This window comes from Cucurbita pepo, chromosome 1 (assembly GCF_057944985.1).
Source record: "Cucurbita pepo subsp. pepo isolate OVF chromosome 1, ASM5794498v1, whole genome shotgun sequence".
Classification (NCBI taxonomy): Eukaryota; Viridiplantae; Streptophyta; class Magnoliopsida; order Cucurbitales; family Cucurbitaceae; genus Cucurbita; species Cucurbita pepo.
Window position 1 is genome coordinate 4,450,760 of NC_141798.1, and position 15,235 is coordinate 4,465,994.

Here is a 15,235-nt window from a genome sequence, read left to right on the forward strand (position 1 = left end):
TCAAGCTTCCGACTAAGTTTCGAGGATCAACTTCTTCTACATTCCATATATTACTAATGTGCTTGTTTTGTTTGAATAATTTGAGCAATAATAAAGAAATGTTTAGCCAAAAGGTTGAAGAAGGATGGTAGAAATGAGAGCCATATAAAATGGAAGCTTGTGAATGATGATGTGACTCTTAACCAAATACGTGAATTTTTCCCCCTATAGATTTCCATTACCCCATGCCCATGCCCATGCCCATGCCTCCTTTTTCTTCTTTATGTCACATTTCTAAGCTCTTTTTTAATTATAATAAATTATTCAAACCCTTTTCTTCAAATACGCTTTCAATCTCTTTATTATACAAAATTTATATATAATTTATTAGAAATCAAACTTCAAGAACCAAGTTGATCTTTCTCCAACAATTGGGTAGGAATATTCACTCAATCAATCAATAAATAAACAGATTATTGTTGCCCTAAGTTGAATCTAAGAACAAAAGAGAACAAAGCATCGATCATGTAGAAATGGGAAGATTTAAAATTGCAGAGAGCAGTTGAACCAACAAGCTACAATTCCAGGGATAAGTTTCCTCCTCAACCTCACCTTTCTCTATTCAATTTTTTTTATTGATTATACAAATCATTATTACGATGCAATTGAGTTATGCAAATATGCACTAATATTACACAAGCCTGAGTGATCGGATAATCGAAGCAGAATTGCATCAGAATAAGAACGGAGTTGGAGAAAACGCCGGAATCACCACCGGTATGGCCGCCGAACTTCGCCTGAGAGAGAGAGAGGAAAAAAAAAAAAAAATTAACAAAAAGATTCTTTCCAGACGTCGTTTTCATTTCACAGATCGTTACGATTTCGATAATGATACGGAAGATTCACGAACTGACAAACGTACGTACCTAAAATCGTTGCTGTTGTTACGTCCGTGAACTCCTCTTGCCTTTCCATTTCGAGATCCGCTCTTCCTCTTCACGGATCGCTCTGATTCCGCCGTCCGATCCTCGCTCTTCTTTCTCTCCATCACTACCAGAACTACATTATCCTCCGAGATCGCTCCTAGCGACGGCGTCCAATCGCCGGCCATTTTAGCCGCCGAAGTATACAGCGCGCCTCGTCTTCTACGCCGTTGTATTCTGGTGGTGATCGGAGCCAGAGATCTTATCTCCTCGGCTCCCGGAGCCTCCGTCGCTTCCGGATTCTCCATGCGCGACACGCTAACCGGCACGCAGCAAGAAACGAACTCGGGAAGGAATTTCATCGGACACTAAACCGCTCCTGTCGAGCCTCTAGGCAGAAGGAGAGTGATCGGAACGAGAACAGCAGCTCCGATCCGATGCCAAGGAAGAGGCGAGCTTAAAGAGCAAATCTCTTATAATCACTACCATTGACTAATACGGCGGCAGTCCATATTCTACTCCGTCGTCCGTCGTAGAATTACGGCAACCCGTGGCAGCGGTTGAGCGGACTTGGTTATCAATTTATAGAAACAGTCGGGTATTGATTTTCTGGTGTTTACATTTGTACTTGTTTATACTTAATTACCAAAACACCCTTCATTCCCATGGTTGAAATCAGAATTGCATGGGCATTTTAGACATTTTCACTTACCCTTTTCTTTTCCTACTATAGTGACGTGACAAGTTGTTTATTGTAATAATAAATGATTATATCATACAGGTCAACTAAATTTAATGCCATGAAAGCATATTTACACGTAACTTAGAAAAATAATATAATGACATAGGAATTAGATAAATTAGAAAAAGTATATTTTAAATCTTTTCAGTTCAAGAGTAGACATGAACTCTAATAAAATATGTACATATCCCAAGATTTATTCTTATATTCGTAAATATTAAAATTAGTTTATCTTGACTAATTAAGAGAATAGTCTGACCTTACTATACTTGATCGTCAATAAATCAGAGATACAGTCACCATTAAATATTTCTAACATCAAAATAGGAGATTAGTTTCGAAATTGCTAATTGAAAACCATAATAATTATTAGAGGAAGCTATATAGAATCCAAATCCTTTGAACCACAAGTCAAATGAAAAGAAAACTTGGTCTTAAAGCCAATTAGAAGGATTTTATGTAGTGAAACCAAGAGGATACATATAAGTAGGTAATGAATTGTATGAACAAATCCCAAATTTTGCACAACCCGTTGAACCAAACAAGCATCTAGGACACCAACTAGTCATTCAACCAACGGACAATACAATGTTACAAACAAAATCTTAGTATGGAAGCCAAAATCATTAAACAAATGAAGCATCTAATTTTCTACCAAATGGAGCATCATATATATCTTTCACAGTAAAATCATGTACAAAACTTATCATATTTCCACGAAGAATTCAAGTCTACAAAAATGAAAGGTTCACTTCTTCGGAGGTATACTACATACACTCAACTTGCATTTCTGTATCTATATATTTATATATATCTATATATGTATATATGCGGGAGAAAGAATGGTGAACTATATATGATTGGAAATGACCTCTTTTTTATCTTGAAATACACAATTCTTGAATTGACCTGTGAGTTTGAGGGGAGATGAGCAGGGCCACTGCAGGTTCCAGGAGTTGCCAAATATTGGTCACTTCCTGGTAGCTTGCACCTGAAAGTTGGAATAACAACCTTGGCCCAAGGGACCTCTAATTGCGTGAGCAATGGCAAAATGAGACAACAGCAGATGCAAATCAGATTTGATTCCTCAATCTCGACAGTAATGTTTGCATGCTATCAAGTTTCTCGTAGAGTTGCTTAATAGTTGCAACATGTACCAACGAATCTGAACTGCTGAGTTCAGTCATGAGAGAGGTGCATTTAGATTGGGAATCGAGAACAGCCTGCTCCAGAGATGTCACTGTAGATTCTATGGTTGGTCGTGGGCTTTCCCCAATCAAATATGTCGATGGGGAGAATCCAAAACTGGCTGCACTACTTCCCCTGCTGCTAAGCTTTTCTGGGGTGAAGATCTTATCAATGCTTTCACTTCCTGCAGTTAAGCATCAACTAGTAAATGTTCGTTTAGACCTCAAAAGAACTCTAGAATGAGTAGTTGATGTGCACAAAACCAGATTGGAGTCTAAGTGTCAATATTGAAATTTGAAACGTAACTAATGTGTTACCTTAGTGGATACTCTCCTAATAAGTTTAAAAAAATCAAACGAAATGAAGCACAGGGAATCAAGGAATCGTATGGTTAATAGCCTTTGATTGCAACAGAAACAGAGAACTTTTAAAAAGCCTAGAAATCATGGCGTTTGGTTAATAGCCTTTGATTGCAACAGAAACAGAGAACTTTTTAAAAAGCCTAGAAATCATGGCGTTAAGACTCATCACTTTGCAAATTGACATACCAAGGTTATTTAGCTGATCCAAGGTGGTTAGACCAATAGAACTCTCCAGCTTTAGTAGCCGAAGAACTCCAGCAGCAATTCGACCCATCGAATCAACTTCTGACTTGAATAGTAAGGCAAGATGTTGCAGTTCGTTCTTTGTAACAACAGCCTCAATCTATCATGGAATAACATTGTGTCAAAACGTTCCTAAACTAAACGGATTATGTTCAACATCAGGAAAATTGATTGTCAAATACCGGATGCTTGACAGAGAACTTCAAGTTTTCCATAATCCAGTTGGCCATCTCATCATCAACGTTATCCTCAGATACCACCAAGCGAGCTTCAAGATTTATCCCTCCAAGCGGCTCAACCGTTTCATTCACCCCATTGAGGAGAGAAACAGTATGATGGGTGTTCTTTTGAATCTGAGGCTTCAATGTTTGCAGTCCCTCGACGCTGACCTGAATTTCACTCGAACATTTCAAGCTCATGCGTTTGATATGTGACTTAAACCACAAACATGGAGAAAGACCAAAAAAGAACGGTTCACTAAAATCAGAACCACCGGGGAAAAGGATTGCAATTTGTTAATTAGTCCGTTAATTTATCTATTTACTATTTAATTATTCGTTTTGGGGGGAAGAGGGTGCTTACTATCACCAACTCCACGGGATACTGTTGAGCTCCACATGATCTTCCTTTGCCATTTAGTGGTTCCTTCGGTCTACTATGTGCTTTCACTCGGAAGCTCTGGAAAGAAGTGTGCCAACACCTCTCTTCTCTGCCTGCATTATTAGAATTATAAAACCACCACCTTTCTGACATTTCTTGTTCACCTTCAAGCGCAAATAACCAATTTTTGAGTTCTATGGAAACGTCCACATCATCTGGCTTTCCTAATTGCAATACAGTACTTTCTTTCCCATCTCCTGAAATTCCACATCAAAAATTGAAACTTGAGGATTGTAAATTTTGTTTCTAAAGAATCTAAGGGAGACAGATGACAAAAAAACTTCTGTGATGAGAATAGAAGATAACATGCATTCTTAAAGTCTAATAATGTAATTAGTGTGCACGAAACTATATATATCTAAAAGAGCCAGCATATTTTAATTTCCTGTACCTTCTAAACTGCCCCCAAGAAGTGGTGAAGTTTTGAAAAGTTTTGCAAGTGGCCCTGCCCGAAGATTCTCCAGACCTTTCATCAGACCCTTTCCTGGGCCACCATCAGGGCCAAGAATTCCAAATCGATGCAGCAACGCTTCAGCATAGTTCATTCCTCCACTTAGGCGCACTCCAGCAACACAAGCTGACACATTCAAACTATGGCACTCCATGTCTCGCTCATTTAAAGGAATCACATGCACTATGCTAACATCGAGAAACGGTGTTGTAAATCTATCCCCTTTGTTATGTACCCAAAGAATTGCTCTTAGTTGAGATAATCCATTCCCATTTACAAAAGAATCATTTTCAATTGATGTTGAAACGGTTCCATTGTCATATGCAATATTTCCTTCGGTGTCTACACAATCCACTTCAACATTATCCCACCTTACAGTGGATGAAATAGCAACAGCACCACCAAGCGTTCTGTGAGCAACTTTGATGAACATATCATTGCCAATAAATTGAACAAGAGGCAGTTCCCCAACAATTGTGGAAGAAGACTCCAGAAATCTAAGTTGAATGTTCTTGACCAATAAACTAACAGCAGTATCACTTGGAACCTTATCCACAAGCTTTCCAGCCAATAAGTTACTCCTACTTTCTTTTGGTCGATTTTTCTTTCCAACAAGGGCTATCTTTTCAGTAACTCTACCAAAGTATGCATAAAGATCTAGAACAAAAAATAATTGATCGACTGACGTGTTAGATAGATATTGTTGACAGGAAACCCCAACTCTCACAAAACCCCCAGGAGGAGGAAGAACTGTTAATATTTTTCCATCTGCAGTTGCCATAGCTACTTCAATGGAAACGTCTGTCAGCTCCACACATCTCAACGAGGCTAAAATAGCATCAGAACTCTTGGATCCAATCACTTTCTTGTATGTTTCTAATGATAAACTAATCTGAGACACGCTAGTGGCCCATTTTTTCTGGCTAGCATCAATTGGTTGACCTTCCCAGAGAAGGAAGCAAGCAGGATCTTTTTCCAAGTTCAGAAGTCTAAGCTTTAGAGAAGGTGACTCAGAAAATTGCATATTCTTAATATGAAGACGAGCTCCATCAAAAGAGCTTTGAGAGGTACCAACCCAGCTGCTATGATAATTAGTAGATTTTGCCACGTCTATTGGAACAGTAACATCTAGCTCCTTAAGTGAAAGTAAAATAGAATTTATGGAGAAATCTGGCAAAACAGAACCAGGATTCACAACTATTCCATCAGCTAGGAAAGATGATATCCTCAAACATGATTTTTCCTGAAGATGAATCTGGAAAAGTGCCAAAGAAAAAAACAAGGAAAATAATGGTTTCAAATATGTTTAAGTAACTAGAATATTCATTTTAAGAATATTTTACATACTGTGAGAGGTTGGCAGTGGATGACTGTTTGGGTAGCAAAAGATGGGGGGACTGGAGAAGGTTTGACCTGCACAGAGTGAAGGCACAATAAAGGAACACTTCCACTTAATTCCCACTGCTTGTCCTTGAAGGGATATATTGGTGGGCAGAAGTTTTTAGCTGTCCAGCAAAGAAGTCATCATCATTAGCATTTGACAATAGAAATTTCAAATCTCCAGTAATAAATGCATATAAAGCTAAAGAATCAAGAATGATTTCTTGAAATTATACAAAAGGCCTGCCAGACGTTACCAAATTCTGGAACATGTAAAAAGTCATCTGTAACAGCCTGCATTGCTGGTTGTACTAACGTGCATGGAGGGCGTGAAAAAGTATCCCTAAGAAAATAAATATCCAAAAAGAAGAATCAACTCCATACATACAGACAAGATCAATTTTAGGTCAAATAGCACATTACTAGTACCCCTCAACACTGAACACTATCAATTAGTTAAATTAAAAATAACCAGCTACAACTGTATTCAACAAACTGTTGTCGAGAATATAAAAATTGATAATCAATATAAATGAAAAACTGAACTACCTCAAGAAAAGTCCACCAATCATGACTCTCGTCAAGTTATTGTCATTTTGTCCATCGCTAACACTAGCCTGCAATAAAAAGCAACCACATTGAGGAATGAGAGAAAGAAAGAGAAAGAGAGATGGAAGTGAATGTATCCTAATGAGCAATTTAGATAGTCATTAAATCATTAAAAGAAAAATGGACTACAAAAGCTATAAGATTAATTCACGACATGACAAAAGTGGTGGTGGTGGTGGTGTTCAAAGAAGAAAATTGTTAATTAACATCAGGACTTTAAGGTCTTCTACAAAATATTACTCTTTTCTTTAGCGATGAAATTTTATTAACAAAGGGGAATACAAAAGGGCGGATAGAAGCCTGCACCCACTAAAGCACAAGGGTCGACACATCAATTTCTAAAAAAGACAAACATGTTGCGATACCTTTCTTAAAAGAATACGTGTATATTATGATATATTTAATACTTCAAAATAGATCAAGCACGTTGTGTTACTTAAAAAGAAAAAATAAAAAAAGGAAGTAGCATAGTAATGAGTAGCGTAGACCACCCTTCACAATTTCCTTCCAACTTCCAGATGGGTTTCTTAGGGTTGAGTTAAACTTTAGTTCTAAACATAAAAAGATAAGTGATGGGGTTGGGAAATGGGCATAGTAATAGGCTGGGTTAAATGTTTTTTTATTATTTTCTCATCCATGCGTCCGGAACCAGACATGTCCCATTTGTGTCCTTAATGTATCTGAAATTTAAAAAATAAAAATAACATAGGATACTTTCTGCATGCATCAAACACAAGTATGAAACATGCTCGAACACATCTATGTCTTACACTTGTCCGACTTGGACAATATAAAAAAGAGTGCCCGTGCTTCCTAATCCCCACCAAGCCAAGTTAGAAAAATAATTGCAATTAAAAGCAGCAAGAGTATGGAACATTACCCGAGAAAAGAATAATGACTGCATCAAAAATTCGAGCTGGAACTCTGCAAGTAAAGCATTGGGTTATAAGAAATTGAAATGAAAAACAAAGTAAAAAATAACGAGTTATCGGTGCTCCTACTAAACAATTATGAACTTGCTATAACGTTCCGAAACTAATCAAGTTAAATATCAACATGCCAAATCAACCAAACTATCATGAAATCCAATCATTTTCCTCGAATAAGCACTTTTTTTCTTCTTTTTCTTTTACAACAAATACCTTTTTCATCCATGAGCTTTCAAAAATAGTTTCAAAATCTTAGCTATCAGTACAGAAAGATGACATGCCATTTTTTTTTTATTATTTTTGTATGCTAATGAGGGAATAATTAATATGAATAATGCTTTTCAATCTTGATGTGGCAAAAAATAGAACCAAAATTTTTATTTATTCTCTCCTCCTTTCTCTTTCCTCTCTTTTTCATCCCCCCAATCCCTCTCTTTCCCTCTCTCCTACCATTTGCCCTCCCTTTCCCCTTTGGAATAAGATTTCTTACCTGGATATTTTTCATCCCCCCAGTCCCTTTTTATTTTCATTAATGGAATCCTAAGTAGAATGCATCCTCTAGCTGGTGTATACTAGGTGCAAACTAAGCAATAAAAAAAATCAAGAACGCCTTTTTATCAGCTGCCCACAGCCTCTTAATATTGGCAGGCTTGGCAGGCTTGCTTCAATTGGTTCATTGCTTTTCCTGCCAACACCAAATGTTTCCTTTTTTTTTTTTTTTTTTCCTTTACCTATGGAGGGCATTCTTTAAGATCCGTAGCTAAAACTTTGTGATTAACTTCATCAAAACCTTTTTGTGGGCATTTTGGTTAGAGAGAAACAACAACAAAAAAAATTTGTTTCTTCTGGAAAAAGAAGAATCATTCTCTATTTTGTATAATCTTTTATTTAATGAGAAATCCTACTTTCGTGGAGAAAAAGGTGAATGAATACAAGAAGCATACCGAAAAACCAACCCTCAAAAGGAGGCAAACTTAATTAGAAAAATGAATACAATCAAGAAAAATCAGGTCTAAAAGGTAATTGCAAAAATCACCTAACAAGACCTCTCAACCCCTCTAAAAACTCTAGAGTTAATCTCACCCCAAAGGCATAATAGAATAGCACAAATTCCTCTAACATGGAGCTACAATCTCTAGGATGGGTCAAGCTAAGATCAAAGGACTGAAAAGAAAAAAACAAGATTCCAAACTGACCAAGCGAGATCATAAGTTCACAAAAGATGGTCAACATCTTCAACTGCTTCCCTACAAAGAATACAACCATTGCAGTCCTACCAAGGCAACCTTCTAAGAATCTGATCCAGAGTATTAACTCTGTCATGCGGGTAGAATCATATTGCTTTTTTTGTGGTGTCTTTGGCCAAATTGTTCAAACCAGTAAATCATTATGACCTCTCAACATCTTCCTATTTGGAAAATTACATTGCTTGGATCGAGGCTTTTCACCCCTACTCTACATATTCATCCGCTCATCAAACATGGTTTCATATTAAGAAAGAGAATATCTATCTTGAACATACTAAAGAGTTGACTTAAGGTTTCAAAACTTAACTTCTCGTAACTATTGTTCAGAACAAGGAAACTATTGGATTGGTCAGCACTGACCCAATGGATTCAGTCCTTTTAATAAATAGAACATAATCCTATCTACACTGAATATAATATTGAAGATCATGTAATCCAAAGATGAAGAAGTTAGTTTTAAGGATGAAAGTACGAACCAGGGTCTTTCACACACAAAAATATATGGTCTACAATAATAGAAACTAAAGAACGTCCGGCTGCTTCTGTTGACCTCTGCCAATGAAAACAAGAAAGAGAGAGAGACGTGTGAGACTTTCCCATTTCAAATTGAAAAGTACAGTCAGAAGAGTAGAGTAAACTAAAACCTGCTGAGCTTTTGGATCCACATCTCCTCTATTTAAACAAACATATAACCCTGTCAAAAAGCGAAGAAAGGCACGAAGTCCTGTTGATGCCATAAATACATCCCATCAGCATGATAATAGATCACCATCATACAACAGCTTGTTCACATGGTGAACAACTGATCTAAAACCATACAATTTAATAACCTGGTTCACTTAAGGCTGGGCACACAGCTTCTGTAATATGTAAATTCACCTCAAGACCCAGTGGACTGTTTAGTTCGGTCCTTTGCAATGTTATCTGTTCATGTTTATAAAATAAAATGCATCAGCAGCAGAAAACCCTCATCACTCTTTATGCTGTTCTCCAAGATTTGCACCATAAAGACAAGTTCATCAAGAATCAAAATGAAACATCAAATTTGTATTACATTAGCTTCACCAGATATCCCTTCAATAAATCGCTCTCCACCAAAAAAAACACGTTTAGCACCATCATCATCCCTGCCATTAGCTCCCTCTTGAGCACGAGCCAAATTAGCATCAGCGAACATATCCGGATGAGGCAGAAGATCAATTGACAAAGATTCCCATTCAAGTTTCTAGTATCAAGAAGAATTTAACTGTATGAGTCACTAAACAAAACATGCACAGAGAGACCAGGCCAACAATCAAACACACATTCCATACAAATGATGAACCAGTGTTTTAACAGGTGTTTGAGGCTTCTTTAGGCTCACTTTAGAGTGAAACTTTCATCTGTAGCCTTCGTTTTACGGCTTCTTTGGATAATAAGAAGCTAACATGTCTTATAGATGAGTCTTACATTTCCAAAAGAATACATTGAGGCTTTGAGTTCATATACATTGTGAAATTACTAGAATGAATGTACCAATTTGTCATATTCTTAAAAAGTATTAGAATTCACTCATCTGCTTAATGCATACACTAAAAGTTGGTAATTTAGCTCATTAACAATTTACCATAAAGGTTAGAGAAATGAAACCAAAAACTAAAAGTAGGTAGATTCAAGTGTGAATAATGATGATGTTGGGAATGGACGTAATTTCTTTTTTTTTCTTTTTTTTTTTTTTCGAACTTTTATGTAATCTTGTTGTTTATGAGTACGTAATCTATACATGATTCTCATCAACGCTTTTTATCTAAAAGGTTCTACCTCATAGTTCCTCAAGACTTACTCTTTGCTTCCTTCAGAGAAGAAATTTAAAGGCCACTTTTAGACTTCCATAACATTGCATGGTTGTAATTAACTATTAAAAGTAATTACAAAAAAAAGGGTAAAGTGTACACCTAAAATTAGCATTATTCTGATTTTTTTTATCAACACAAACTAGAGACATTCTTTCGTACCTTTTCATACGTTTGATGAAAATGTAGTTTCTTTCTCAAATAATAAAAAATTAAATCCAAATAAACCAATCAGGGAAGCTAGAATTACCTTGAATACATATATAAATTTCTTATTTGCAGAGAAATCACGGGCTTCCTTAAGATTGACCACCTATGGTGGAAAATTTGTTAGAAAATATGTACTGTGACTAAAAATATCAGTCACACCAGATGTCAATAATCTACCTGCCAATTTTCATTTGTAGTGTACAGCAAAAGGTTGCGTATAGTGATAGATGCCAAGGGTGAGGCCCTACAGAAAGGAGGGAAGAAAAAAATGGTAAATAACATGAGAGCTAAGAAGTAACACAATGGTCAGCAGATTTGAAGCTAAAAAACATGAACATTAAGTGAAAGCTTTGTGGACTATATTACTAACTCTGGGTTTTCATTTAATTGCATGACACAAGCAGTAGGCAGGCATAGTATTTTGTGGTCAGTGTATGGCATCATTTTTCCAATTTCCTTTCTTTAGGTGTGGTCATGTGAGAGGATTAGATTCTAAAAGGTGTGGATAAATAAGTGAAAATTGGCCGACACCTCCAATCCTCCATGTGCTGCTAATAGTCACATGCATACCACAGCCTCAGCTCTTTAAAATGTCATCTTTAAAACACAAGGACGTAGTTGTACAACTTATAAAAAAAATCCTGTTCGAGTAAGGTCATTAGCCTCAGCTCTTTAAACTGCAATTTGGGAACTTGGAAGTTGACAACCAAAGACCAGATCCTTCTTCAAAATCAGGTTACATATTTTGACTCTTGAACCTAAAAAGGTAAGTCATTCTTTGTGTCCTCGGTCAAAAGCTTCCTTCGTACTTTAATCATAAAATAAACTCCAGAGATTTTACAAAGGAAGCTCTCTTCCCATTGTCTTATGCCATCAGTTTGTGTCTTATGCAACCTCGCTGGGGATTCTTTGAACCATATATTTTTTAATGTTCTTATTCTCAGGCTTTTGGTTCAAGATTTTATCCTTTTTTCAATCCAATTGTGTCTTCTCCAACATTTCAAGGACAACATTACATACCCCATTGTGTCTTCTCCAACATTTCAAGGACCACATTACATCTATTTTAATCGCACCATCCTTGGCATCAAACACTAAAATCTTATGGACCAATGTTATCAAAGCTTTGCTATCAAAATTATGGACGGAAAGAAACCAGAGGATTTTTCAGAACTCCAGCGTCCTCTGGTTCAGTCACCTTGATTCAACTCGTTTAAAGGTGTCTTCATGGTGTTTACCCTCTAAACTTTTTGATAATCATTTCTTTCTGGACATTTATCCTAATTGGAATGCATTTTTTCCTGCGTGTAAGTGTTATCCTTATGTTTCTGTTTTCTCTTCTTTTCCAAAATATTTTTTTTTTTTCGGTAAAAACAGAGGCATTCAATGCAGTTGATGTTGCTAGTTACAAAGCCATGGGGTAGAGGGATGGATTGTAGCTTCCGCATCTTTAGATCATGTTTTGTTTTGCATGTCTCCTCTCAAGGAGTATATTTACTTTTGTAAAGACGACTCAATTTTTGTTGGATGTTTGAAGCCTCTTATTTATGATAAAGTTACGTTTTCATGATTTTGAAGCTTTCCTCAGAATTCCCAATAAAAGGTTTTAAAAAAAGTTTAACTTCCTTAGATAAATATTTCACCAAGTGGTAAAAAAGAAGAAAACATGGGTCATGACATGCATGTAGTAACTGTTTAGTCTTTGTCTTAGTAGCCAGGTCATTACATCCACCTTTCAAATTGAATAATCTCCTCCTCCACTTTGAGGTTCAAGTTCAAAATTCAAGATATCTCGATCTAGTTCATTTTAGTGGGGGACTAAACTGACTTCCGTATCTTCTCATTAGGTTTGTTGGGACTACTGAACCTCGACTCTCTCTCTCTCTCTCTAAGGAATCTTTCCATCGTTCCTTTTTCTAGGTAATCAATTGGAAGTCATTCTAAAAGCTTCTTCCACCCCCCTCCCCCCTCCCCTCCTCTCAAAATTCTGTTTACAAAGCCGTACTCTCACTAATAATGATGCGTGGAACTTCTTTTTCAAATATCCAACGACCTTTTCCTTTGGGCCTTCTGCTCTTGGGTGGACACCTACATCTCCTCTTGGATTAATCATTTATGCCGGATTTAGCAAGAGTTACACCTAAATTTTGGCTTTAATACTATAACATATATTACTTCAATGATCCTATAGCAAAAAAAAGATAATAATAAATAAATAAAATAAATAAAAAAAACAAAAAAAAAAACTCCTACTTTACTTGTACATATTTTCCCATAATGATATATTCTGTGTTGTATCGGGAAAATAAATAAATAAAATAACAGCAACAAAGGAGAAAACAAATAATTTAAAATACAATATTCTCTTCATTGAAGTCATAAATCATAGATTGAACTATAGCTGATAAATTAATTTTCTGGACGCTCATCTTTTACACTGTATGTACATACACTGAATAGAAACCATATATGTGAAAGTTCACAAGCTATCGTATCTTTAATAAAAAGAGAGGGCAGGGAAGATGAGAGTGAAAGAAGAGACAAAGAGAAACTAAACAGCGAATAAGCAGAACTCACCAGGTTGCTCCTCCTTGATGTCGTGATCCACCACCAGTTTCAAGTAGCAGATTGACCGTACGAACCTCTAATGTCATTCCATCTGCAATCTATTATATATGAACAGCTCAACAATATTAATGTATATGAACAGCTCAACAATATTGATGTATATGAACGTGGAATGTAAATGAAAAAGAGGGAGATGGTGGAACTATTGGCATCAAAAACTAAAAAATTTGCAGGATCTAACATCCTTTTGTTTTATTGGATAAAAGAACAAATATTATTGAGCAAGTAAATGATCTTCTTTGTTGCTGCTTACCCAATAGAAACATAATGAAGATACCATATCATTGTGGAAACTAAAATCAGAGGAAGAACATAGAAACAGACTGACAGGCGGAAAAAGTCCACTGATTCATAAATAAAAAACCACAGGCCCAATACTGATCTATTTTCAGAAGATTGCATGTAATGCGGTGAAATTTGCCCATATCTAAAGTCAACTTCTTATACACAGCCCACAAATTTCGTTAAAATGAGAATGAATCAAGCAAATCATTTGCAGTTAGTCAACAATTACATAGATCTAAGATAACTTTAGCATTTTAATCTGACAAGAGTGTCTTACCTTATCGGCAAATCCATAACCGCCACCCTTCACGGGGTTGGAAGTCTGATTACTGCGAGTTGGAAAGCAGAGCCTCAGTTCTAACTAAATGTAATAAGAAAATGCATCCTTCGAAGGTTAATACATAAAACTCAGAAAATGGTAAGATGCGAGGAGCTGGGGGAGGGGCATAGAGACGAAGAGAGGCAGTTGAATTACCTACTCGTGCTTCTACCCACATCTGCATCTGGATTCTCCTCTAAAACTAAATCCAATCTATCTATTTGCACAACGACTGGCTCCACTTGTACATTACTCAGCGAAGGTAACTACAGGATCACAGGAAGATAACTCATTTAGGGAAACAATCGGAGTATGCAAAACATAGACTGCTGCAAAGACCAGCCGAAATCTCCTTTTCCTCTCCACTGCTATAAATCCGGGAGCTAAAAACTAAGTGACATGCATCATTACACTATAATTTTATACTTCACCTAGTTCAACATCAAAGAAGAATAATCGATAAATCACATTTCTAATTCCTCTTAGCCGCCAAACAGTAGTCACCCATCATCTAGGGCAAGGAAGGGGGAATTCTAAGCATTTAGCCACCTACCATAATCTCCAACTTTCCAACCCTCGCCGTCGTGACATTTAGCGCCGGCGGTAACCCCATACTGGAATGCAAAGCGTCTCCATTGATATCTAACAAAATTAAAAAATAGAAAGTAAAAAAAAAAACCCAATGAACGCTGTAGTTAGTAACTAGTGAAATTGAAGAAATTAGCAAACGAGTTAGGGAGAACTCACCCAAATTGGAGAGCTGCGCGGTCCGGCCCTGCAATTTGAACTGGTCTCGAGAGAAAGATTTCAACCAGTACTTAAGAGTGTACTCGAGCGCTCGCGCCAGAATGGACTCCATGGGTGGATCACCTTCGTTCCAGAACGCTCCGGCGGCTCCACGGAGCAGAGAGTGAAGAAGAGAAGTTGTAGATCTTGCAGAGATTGAAAGGATTTTGGGGGTTGGAATAAAAGATTGGGCTTGGGATTGGAATGGGAAGGGGCATGACCCTGAAGATGCTGCCTTTGAAATCTACCACTGCGTGATGAACATTTGTTCCTGAAGATTTGCTTTCGGCCGGAGGGAATCCCGAAACAGCAAACGGGTTGGGTGAGCTGGCGACCGAGTCCCAGGCACGTGCGCCGGAATGTTCACTTGCACTATCTATGAATTTGACACGTGTTAAGAGAATTGTGATTTTTTTTCTAAAATCTCTTGGGAAAAGATTTTATAAAATTTTTAAAAATTAC

The 15,235-nt window shown here is 36.9% G+C and overlaps 2 protein-coding genes across 2 annotated transcripts; both read right to left on the minus strand.

The window, feature by feature from the left end:
• Positions 1-505: 505 nt before the first annotated feature.
• LOC111789638 (uncharacterized) lies at positions 506-1,556 on the minus strand. Its single transcript, XM_023670276.2, has 2 exons — positions 906-1,556; positions 506-776 (listed from the first exon to the last, which is right to left on the minus strand). The coding sequence occupies exons 1-2, from the start codon at positions 1,262-1,264 to the stop codon at positions 713-715; spliced, it is 423 nt and encodes a 140-aa protein (XP_023526044.2). The 5' UTR covers positions 1,265-1,556; the 3' UTR covers positions 506-712.
• A 735-nt stretch (positions 1,557-2,291) lies between these two features.
• Positions 2,292-15,055, minus strand: LOC111797765 (amino-terminal region of chorein). The gene is made up of 20 exons (XM_023680872.2): positions 14,735-15,055; positions 14,541-14,629; positions 14,144-14,253; positions 13,946-13,997; positions 13,333-13,421; positions 10,933-10,999; positions 10,796-10,858; positions 9,768-9,938; positions 9,544-9,637; positions 9,358-9,437; positions 9,190-9,265; positions 7,418-7,461; positions 6,478-6,545; positions 6,186-6,271; positions 5,896-6,053; positions 4,489-5,803; positions 4,020-4,294; positions 3,620-3,826; positions 3,381-3,537; positions 2,292-3,016 (listed from the first exon to the last, which is right to left on the minus strand). The coding sequence occupies exons 1-20, from the start codon at positions 14,844-14,846 to the stop codon at positions 2,718-2,720; spliced, it is 3,612 nt and encodes a 1,203-aa protein (XP_023536640.2). The 5' UTR covers positions 14,847-15,055; the 3' UTR covers positions 2,292-2,717.
• Between the last annotated feature and the right edge of the window lie 180 nt (positions 15,056-15,235).